General features: G+C 30.8%; 1 protein-coding gene across 2 annotated transcripts in view; it reads right to left on the bottom strand.

The window, feature by feature from the left end:
• Nucleotides 1–3352: 3352 nt before the first annotated feature.
• The window catches only part of Uxs (UDP-xylose synthase), a 41280-nt gene continuing 33423 nt past the window's right edge, over nt 3353–11209 (bottom strand). For both annotated transcript variants that reach the window (XM_035350156.2, XM_035350155.2), the window contains 2 exons: nt 10929–11032; nt 3353–4242 (listed from right to left, as the gene is read on the bottom strand). In XM_035350156.2, coding sequence (XP_035206047.1) covers nt 4156–4242; nt 10929–11032 — 191 coding nt within the window. In that variant the 3' untranslated portion in view covers nt 3353–4155. The remainder of the gene's footprint in view (nt 4243–10928; nt 11033–11209) is intronic.

Below are 11209 nucleotides of genomic sequence, written 5' to 3'. Positions count from 1 at the left end.
ACAAAGTATGAAACAAAAATAGCATTGTCGAACTTTAAATATATTATTCTGGACTCCAAAAATTCGTGGGAAGCCATTTCAACAATTCTCATCTTCATACAACTTCAACTAGCGGAGATATTGATTAAAAACTCTGTAAACTTATTTCTCTGAGTGGCAACAGTCTTAAGTGCTGGAGATAAGAATCTGCTTTATTTCGAAAAGTGTTGCCACTGCTCGCTTTCATATCGTAGAATTTGTGAATAAAAAATTTATAAGTTTTGCAAAATATGAAATAAAAAATAGCATTGCCAAACATTAAACACCTTATTATTATTATATAAGGTTAGATTCTGACATTGAAGGAAGCACACGATTGCATGTGATGTCAATGTATGTCAAAAATATTTCGTAATATCAGCATTTTAATAAATAGGTGCTATTGGTAACTTCTTGAATCAATATAGGATAATTGACATATGTTACTGCCATGTAGATTCTTTTATTGATTTTGAGAAAAAGTTGTTATATTACATTAAATTTAAAAAAAAAAAAAAAAAAAAAAAAAAAGTTAAAACTTTATGTAACTTACACTACCAAGTTTAAGTTACATAAACTTTTAAAGTTTTTAACTTATGTTAAAAATTTTATTCTACTATGCCCAAACAGGTGTTTTTCTAACGATTTGTGTGTTACCTTTATTTATTCAATTCAACAGCAATATCACAATATATTTAAAAACAGCATATCTTTAGACTTTCCAACAAAGTGTCGCACGCTGCAAATAAAAATGTCCCCCCCCCCGTACAGTGTTGCCATTACTCGCTTTAAAATCCTTGAGTCTGTTAATCAAAAATTCGTTAAAGCTTTACAAAATATGAAATGGATAATAAATTAAATTAGAAATTCAAAATTCAGGCTTCCAGGTTCCCCTGTTAAGGTGGAGATTGTGCTATTCAAAATTCGACTGTCTTTTTTCAGAATGCGACAAACATATATACATTCAAGCAGATTCTTCATTATTTAATTTCTTTAACCATTTGAGACCCAAGCAGCACGATCACACTGTTGAGATTTTATGTCAAGAATACCCAGCACATTTCGAACAACGTAGACAAAATGAGAAACACGCAAGAATACGTTCGATTGCTTTGCAAAAATAAATGTTACTGAGCAATGAGAAAAAGACGAGAATCGCATTACCTAAAAAATACAAGAAGTGGTATTGCTCAGATTGGGATTCATCAATGTAAAATAAACAAAGCACTATCGTGCCGCTTGGTATTTCTTGACACAAAATAAAACAAGCGCTATTGCGCTGCTTGGGTCTTTTAATAATCATTTAAAGAAAGCGCTGTTTGGAATTCTTGAACAGTGTTTTTTCAATACCCCTGAGACTCAAAGGATTAAATATAATACAGGGTGATAATATCTGTTGGCAACAATTTAAAAAAAGATATGTCATTTATAGTAAACCACGGCAAAATGCCATTTGGAGACTATAGGCCTTCTAGGTAACGCTTCTTTGGGCTAATCATGATGTCCTACATACTCGTATATGTATTAAAAGAAATGTCAAAAGTTTGTGTTTAATGGTTTGGCAACAAAAACATTTTTACGAATTGGTTGCTGCTTGGAAAGAGTGAACTCAGTTCATTCATACTAAAATGTTTTTATACATTTTCTTTTCAGCTGTACATAGAACTTATAAATTTTGCTTTGGATGCAAACCACACATCTGGCGGGTTGCCCGATAGTCTTCTGCTATTATTTACTAGGTAAGTTCACAACCAACAAATTCTTAATCTGCTTAATGTTATACATGTGAAGAACATTTGAAATCCCGATCAGATAAAGTATTTCAAACAGAGAATTTTAGTCAAATTTTATGCAAAATCATATAATAAAATTTGATTTTTTATTTCAAATTACCCCTTAATTTCTCACTTTTGTCTAGATTAAGGAATAACAACATATTTACAACTGTTTGTCTAACTTCAAATTATTTCCTTTTTATTTATACTAAACTTAAAACGGCACGGAAATTCAAATTTCAAGTACAGTCAAAAGTCTTTAATTCGGACAATCATAATCCGGACCTCAAAGCTACAAACTTTCTGCGCATGCGTTCGCGTTGACGCATGCGCATTTAATGTATAACGGACGGTATAAGCTAAAATTATCTAATTATCCATTTCAGTTAATGTTGCAGATTGCGTTGTTCCTTAATCTTCGAATTGGATCCGGCTTATTATTTTTTGCAGACTGTTAGAGCTATTTAATAAAAGTAAGCTTAAACTTTTGTTTATGTCAAATAGAATTTCCGATGCTGGAGCTCCCAAAGGATCTACAAAGCGAAAATATGTTTTGATGTCCATCAAACAAAAAGTGGAATTGCTGCAAAAAATGGATAAAGGCATATCCTTTGTTTCTCTAATCATTTCGAAATCTGTTTATCAATTTCACGCTGCTCTGCGATGGGGGGGGGAAGCCGTGGCATGCAGTGAATTGGAAGTTGATCTGTCAGCACTAGCCTTATCTTCAGGACAGATGTTTTTATTTTATTTGGCTTATAATTCCTTACTAAATGTGGTATTTCATCTCGATGTACTCCGTCTTTGATATGATTTAAATCAAATTCCTTGTCATTATAATTCGCTTCCGATAGTGAAGAAAGTGACACAGAGGTTGTTGAAAACGAAAAAATTTCAATTGACAAATTAGTCGGTATTCTTGACACAGCAATTATGGGACTTGAACAGCGGAACTTTGTAACTGAACAAGAAATTATGTCTGTTCATAGAATTAAAGAGAAAGTATTATCACATAAAATGAAGCAACTTAAACAACTTACATTGAAAGAAATGTTTAATAAAGTAAACAAATAAATAATTTTTGTAAATTTTGATTTCCTTTAGATCATAATTGTTCTTTATTTCATAAATTACAGTTTCATATTTTTAATTTTATAATTTCTGCATGCCATCTTACCAGATTTAAACTGATGATCTATAATGCGGAAAAATCGATAATCCAGAATCGCCAGAGTCCCGACGAGTCCGGATTAACGACTTTTGACTGTATTAACTCATTATATATACCCAAATAGGGGGTCATTACCAGCTCAAGAAATGACATGAATGACCTATGAATACATTTCAAATTTTAACAAGTTTAAATTCTTAATAATAACAAAATTACTAAAGGTTACATAACAACCATACAAAGATTCAAAATGGCTTTCTAAAAGTGTAAAATATTTAATTATAAAATAAGTGATGTAGCTTTGCCATCAAATTTCATATAATTTACTCAACAATGGAAGAATTCATAAACAACACAATTAAAAAAAAAATTCTATATACAGCCCAAAGACAACTTTTATAATATTTAATCCAAATTCTTCATAAAAATGAAAAATGATAATTCATATTTATGTAATGAATTATTATACAGTTATGAAATAATTTATATATACATATAATTATTTTCTGAAAATAAAACAATTATTTCATAACAATTTTTCAAATGCATGTTGCAATTATTATTTAAAGTGGCATGTAATAAATGTAACAAATTTTATTTTTTAAATTAAAAATAGCTCAGTTACATTAGAAGACATCACACTTTGGCAACTTCTAATAGATATCTGAGAGTCCAATCTATTTTTCATAATCTTCATTAGAAAGAAATTTAAATCTCTATATAGTGTCATTTATTCAACAAAAGTCTTGCTTATCTCAGTTGCACAATACGTGAAGTGCAGCAGGAAATTTGGCAAATATGATTATAATTTAGACTATGGATAACAGTGGTAGCTAAAGAACTAATTAGTGGCATTAAGTTTGTATTGTGATTCAGTGTTCAGATTCAAGAATATTGTGCATTTTGAAGTCGTTTCTGATTTCACATATCTCATCTCAAGTTCAAAATTCACAGATTTTAAAATTCAATGATCATGATATTTAATGGAGAAAGTTGATTCTTTTCCAATTTATGCAGTTTTTATCAACAATATTAAAACTGTCCTGAATCTGCATGTTGGTGATTCTGTCCCTGAATCTTTGTCGCATGTTGGTGAATTTATCTACACTGCCTTGTAGCCTTTTTACAGCTCAGTTGAGTGATCAGATGGAAGATGTGAGGGAAATATAAATAATACTGAAATATACAGCTTCAGGAATATACATCTTTGGCATTTTCTTTCATCAATTCTTTCACAAAATATTCCACAGTTTTCTTCAAACCAGCATTTAATGATACCTACCAATAAAAAATTACATCATAAGTCAAACAACAAGGCAAAAAAGTGCAGTCTGAAGAAATTAAAAATAATCAAAATGAGTTCTTTTTTAATTGAAAAACTAATACTGACTAATAAAAATGCCTCGAAAGTTCTTTAGAAAGTAAGCAAACCAATCATAACTCAAGTGCCATGGAAATAATTTATAATAATTTTACCTAAATAATTAGCATTTCATGATGTTGCATCACACACAAGTAATTATGATTTTATGCAGCTTTTAATTTTGCTCCAATGAACAATATGTTCAAGTGCGAATATTTAGGAATTTTAGTTTACATACAACAGTAAAGAACATATGCTTTTAAACTGATTAGTAGAAATTAGTACAGGAAATTTATTTTAGAAGTACTCCAGATTACATATTTTCAGCCATTTTCAAGATATCACATTCTAGCACATTTTAATTTTGCTCTCCATTATTAGAATACTGTCTGTGATGGCAGTTAGTGCCATCACAGACAGTATGATAATAAAACGGGCTAACAAAGATGGCATTCATTTTATTCTCCTTTAAAACTTAGATTATGTGTTATCTATAGTTATTCATTCCTTGTCGATACAATAGCAGCTTATGTCCTGTGGTGATTCGGGATGATGAATTAGTAAAATGAACAATTGGATCTAACATGTCTTCTTGTGAATGTTAATAACTCAATGATTTTGAAGGGAAAGAAAGAAGTGGGAGGGGGACTTTTTATGTCAAAGAATTCCAGTCGGTCACACGAATTTCTTCAATTTTCATTATGGCTTGCAACTAGTTTTCTTGGATTACATAAGATAATTGAAGCATTTATCAATATATTTAACATAGACTCCAACCTTCAGCAAACCTTGTCAGTAGTCAACGCGCGAACGACATTTTTACAACTTTGAAAATGTGCGCGTAGCGTATGTTGTAATTAACCATTCATTAATTTTAAATTAATAATTAATTGTAATCAATTATTACATTTAAAATCCATATACATATAAAACTGAATAATTAAAAATATACCTTGTAAATTATATGCACATTTAATTAGAAATTTTCTTTTAACTCCTCAAGCATTCACTAATAAAAAGTACTTCAAATCACTACTAATCATAGAAAAAATCAGAAGCTATAAATCATATCTTTATTCTGGATATGATTTCTACAGGGAAATAAAATTTAAATAACCAAGAATGATACATATAAGTATTAAACAAAATACGCATAATTTATGAATGCAAAGATTTATATGTAGCATGCTTAGCAAGCTTAAGTTCTGATTTTGAGAATGTTTTTTTATAACACAGTTCTTCATTTGCCTGCATATTTATTTTTTCAATCAAAACTGCTTCAAGAGTTTTAAGACCTAAATTTGGTCGAAATTCCGTCTGAATTCTTTCGCAAGTTGCATTTGAATGAGGTATTATTAAGACAGCAAGCATTACAGAAGGCAATACTTTGTATTTAATACACCCATTCATATTTTTTAATTTGGCAATTTCTCCCCATGCTATATCAATACGCAAATCTACAATTTCTTTCAAATCATCTACTTGATACATGGAAAATTCAATTTCTACTTGATTAAGACATTTTTCATCAATAATGGATGGAAAAGTATTCATCAAGTAAAGAACAGATGAAAATGAGACTTCAGTTCTCAAGTTGATGTCAGCAACTTCAGCATGTTTTAGAAATGGATCACTCAGTGGAAATTTATCAATTATATATGAACATGCAGTTACAAAAAAAGCTCGCACAGAATTGAAAAATGATTTCACTTCACTTTCATTCAACTTGGCATTTTTTAAATATAGTCTTGTTTCCACACCAATCACTAAATTTTCATTTTCTTTTTGTTTACTATACTTCTGAAATGGAATAGACGTTAGAGTAACATCTTCATTTTCTTTAGAAATTACTGATGGTTTTACGAATCTAACAAATAAATTCATATCTTTATTCTGGATAAGTTCAAAAAGTTCTCTTCTCAATTTATGTATATAAGGGGCTTGTTGTTGCAAATTAATATTTACTGTTATAAACAAAGGCAAAGTATTTTTCAAAAATAACAAGTACAATTTGGTGGTCGGTGACTGTAAAATTTTTTTAATGTTTTGCAATCTCTTTCCTTCATTCTCACTATTATCTGGTTTATCTCCAAAAAAATTTATCACAGCATCCCACTGTTCCAAAATCCTTGTTATAGATTCTGAAAGAGACAACCATCTCGTACTGCAATATTTCAAAATTTTATGAGATTTTGCATTCTGTCCCAAAATTTGTTGAGCAACTTTGAAGCAACTTTGAGCAACATGCTTCCGTTTCGAACTTTTCTCCAAGTAAAAATATATATCTATTATCAACATTTCAATTTCTGAGCCAATTAATTTTTCAGTAGCTTTTTTTGCAGCTATATGCAAGAGGTGGCACGGACAACCTCGGGTGATTATACTTGGTTGATGCATTTTGATAAATGATGCTACACCTTTAAACTTTCCAATCATATTACTAGCATTATCTGAAGAAAATGATAAGCAATTTTTCCATTCTAAACCTTTGTTTTTAAAGTTTTCATTTATACAATTAAAAATACCTTCTCCTGTATTATTCGTGCATTCTAAAATAGAAATCAATGAAGTAATTATCACTCCCTTTTCTTTACTGTAGTATGTTATAACCAATGGGTACAGTTTGTTATCATTGTTATCATTACTTCCATCAGTACTTAGAGAAAATGATGTACTGTACACTGATTTTATAATATCAGCAACAGTATTTTCTGCAAGCGTTTTCACAATAGCAGCAGTTTTGGTATGACCGCAGCTAAATTTTTTTGCTATGGCAGAATCTGGAAACATTGCTTTGAAAAGCTCTTTGGAATGATCCGAAACAGAAAGCGGTAGATTATGTTCAATTAAAAAATGAACAAAATAGCATTCGGCTTTTATAGGATCTGTTTCATCATCTTTTATTAAGAAATTTGTTATTTCTTTAGATTTTACGGTGCCAAGTTCTATATGCTTTTGAGAAAACACATGCCGTTTACAGTCATCTTTTCCGCCATGAGCAACTGAGAAGTCTGTTGCATACACTGCAGTGTGCGTGATTCACAGAAATTTCGGACGCTTTAATGCATGGAAATTCTGAAGAATATGAATCTTTAAACTTCTGCTTTGATAATTTTGGCTTCTTCGTTCGAGGCAGCATTATGATTAAAAATCTTTCACCTGATTCACAGTTCACAAGACACACGCTAAGCTCTCGCCGTAAACTACACAATGCAGCCGAATGCAGCCTAAACACGCATCAGCGAGGAACCTGGGAGACAGACAATTGGGTGGAACTATTGATAAGTCGTTAACGGTTGGAGTTACTGATCTACGATTGGCTAATTCTTCAAAACTAGGAACGCACTCAACACGTGATATATGATAACACGAGTATTCAGCCAATCATCGGATGAATTAGTTGGTTCCGTTTTGCGTACTGGTTCTCCTGCTCTTGTTTCTGTAAAATCTGTAGTTTTTTCCATACTTTTCGTAGCTCGTAGTTTTTCATGAATTTCCGTAGAAACTACGGAGAATCCGTAGTAGTTGGAGTCTATGTATTTAATCATGCTGTACCCCGTTAAATTTTCAATCAGAGATAAAAATATTCTTATTTCATCAGCTGAAAATTTTAAATATTAGATGGGAGGAAAGCACTATTTAACCAGCAGTGGCGTAGCTAGGGTAGGGTAAGGAGGGATATTTGTCCCTGGGCACAGCATCTATGGGGCACCAAATTGATGGTACGGAATTTTAGAATGAAGTGTTTTCCATTCGTGGCACACAGCATGGAGGTAAGAAAGGCTTCCTACCTCCATGACACACAGAAAGGCACGCAAAATCTTCAGCTGTTCCCAAGTGCTGAAAACCCTAGCTACGCTTCTGTTAACCAGCCAACAAACATTTAATACTTCCTTCTTAATTTTGGTTTGGATATTTGCTGATGAGATTAAGAAAATTAAAACTAACACAACAACTACATCACAAGGGATGCCATTTGGGAAAATTATTATCCGAAAAATATGATCTGATTTATGGATAATTTAAAAGCACTAAAATACTAAGAATTTGACTTACAATACCATTTATGTCTGTCTGAAGCAATAGTTTTTTACTCTTTTCTACAGTATGCACCAGTTTGAAAAGGTCAGTTAAAACACAGGTATACCATTTACTTTTTAAAAAAAGAGGAATGACCAAACATACTAATAATTTCTGTGGATTCTGCAGAAGTAAAAATAATTTCTGCAGGAAGAAGTTACATTGTTAAAATAGTTAATAAATTTAAGTTATGATTAACATCCATTGAGAAGGAACACTTGTTTAAAAAAAAGTAATTTGAATTCAAAGCAAATGCAGCATGAGTTCTTATATCTTAAGGAAAGAAAAAATAAAATTAGCAGACTTTCTCTAAAGACTCAAAATGCATACACTCATTTCTAAAGCAAATGATGCAAAATAATTTTGCTGTATGTTTAATGGAAATTAGAAGCAATTAAGAATTTGCAAGCAGCTTTAAGCCGAATATTTATTGCAATGTTATGACCCAGACTAGTCAAAATATATGCTTATTACAACAAATGATTCACTGGGTTTTTAAACATCATATTTCACACAGTATTGCAAATATAAAAATGAGAACATGTGAAGAAGTACAAATCTCTCAAATTTAAGTCATGATCCTACAGTGATGTGTTCAATGTGTGTTCCTCTTGTTACATGGCTACCTATTAAGTTATGCTCCAATTCAGCTTACATGCATTATGACATTTGCTCATTGGGATCATCAAAACAGCTGTAAAAGTGTAGCCCTGGAAACTCCTATAATGCTACACGTAATAGAGAGGAGCACATGGATATAATCAGTTCTGTAGTCATAAAACATTTTCCAAATGGTTGGCTGCAGTAATACCATGTTCACAGTTAGCAAAATTTGTTTAGTTTTGAGGGTTTATATATGATACTAATTTTCTCTGTTGTTTCACTAGAATCATTTGGCCATCCGGGGTTCATGACACAGGTAACCAATATTCTTATACTGTTAATACCATCACTGAATGATCCAATGGGTTTGTAAAATTGCATTGGACTATCTTGCAAATGCCTGTTTCACAGCAGCAATATAAAAACACATTGCATATTTTAAAACAGAAACTGTTTTCTGCTGTTAACTCTTTTTTTTTTTTTTTTTTAATGGGGCTTCTACTTGCTATGCATTGTGTCACACAAAACTTTGCATGTGCCAGTCTAAAACGTAAGATATTTTTTTATTTCATGGCATGACTATGAAACTCTATCATTTAAATCATTGCTAATATATTTTTTTTATTTCTCTCATACCTAATCAAGTTTCAAAACTGTAATGTTATGGATTAAACAACTTTCAATCAGGTATAACTTAACATTTGAAGTTTTATTGTAAAATTTAAATTGCAAACACTCTCCTGTACTATTATCCTCTCAAAAAGTTAAAAACTACTCTATCTGAAATGAGAGTGATGATCTCACAAAAATTACATAAATTCTGACCATCCCATGAGCTCTCCACCGTGATAATGAAATTCAAATAACAAGATAATGGTAAAGTGTATCATTAATGTCAATCGTATCCTAATGGATTGTTGAAGAAAAACAACAGAAATAATATTCAGTCCTTGCAAAAGTTCTGCTCTTTTCTGAGAAAATAAGGCGTTCACTCTCATAGAATTTAAAGAGCTGTTATATTTCCAGCTTATGAATAATCCTGAAGACCAAATTCCCTAAACATTTATTTTTCATGTCTACTCTATATTCTGTACAGTTTTTTATTCTTGCTATTCCCCCAGCAAATGCTATTCTACTACCGTTCTTTTATCATCAAACCCACTCTGCTAAAGTGTCTAATTTGCTATATGCTGCAACATGAAGCTCTGTACGCTATTTGTTTCTATCGGGAAAGAAAATAATTATCTTTTTTACAAATTTGAGGCTTGAAAAAATAGATCTGAAATACATATGCAATCATTCAAGACTATCAATCTAAAAAACTCCAGACACTAGTCATGTTGTTGTGAAGGGAAAATAAAGTAAGTAAATCAAAATATTCAAAATCATATGATAAAATGCTAGAGCAACAGGCAAGGCAGACATACAAACAGACTGATATGGCTTTTCGTTTAGAGGTAGGTACAAGAGTAACCTCTAAAAATGAAATAGAAATTTTAAGCTGCTATAACTTCAAAAGCATCGTGAATGATAAAATAAAATTCTTATGCATTTCATTAATAAAAAGGAATTAAAACTCTCTTCGCTTCATATCATTAAACCTACATCTCAAATTACTAGCTTTGAACATAGAAAATGCAATTCAAACTTGAAGTGAAGGCAGGTAGAATCGTAAAAAAAAAAAAAAAAAAAAAGTCTCTATTTTAATTAGTTTAAATTTATTTTGATGTTGAAGATATTTCAGAAAAAAACAGAACTTGCATAACAAAGTAAAAATACACATGCTTAAAATATTACATTTGTTTAAACATGCATATTTTTACTTTATCGTGCTTCATTTAATTTAGAATTTGGCCATGTAAAATAATGAAATTTCTATTCGGCAAATGAAATGCTCAATAATAACATTAATACTTACTTTGGGACTCCATCCCAAATACAGTTTGGCTCTATTAATATCAGGTTTCCTTCTCTGGGGATCATCTTGCACACCAGATTGCTTTACAATAGGACTCACACCACCTAACAGAAATAAGTTAATACTAAACAATGTTTCAAATTCTACTTATTTCCAAAATTAAATATAAGAAATAAATTTTGAAATGTTTATTAAAATATTTCTTGAACTGTGTTTAAAAAATATAAATATTAAAAATCAATGAAAACGGAAAAAAAACTAAAACTAAGGAAACAGCTTAA

Source organism: Stegodyphus dumicola, chromosome 8, assembly GCF_044657685.1.
Source record: "Stegodyphus dumicola isolate Sdum_Otavi_A_Nest chromosome 8, ASM4465768v1".
Classification (NCBI taxonomy): domain Eukaryota; kingdom Metazoa; phylum Arthropoda; class Arachnida; order Araneae; family Eresidae; genus Stegodyphus; species Stegodyphus dumicola.
The sequence above is the reverse complement of the archived record's forward strand: the minus strand, read 5'-3'. Positions and strand labels throughout refer to the sequence as shown.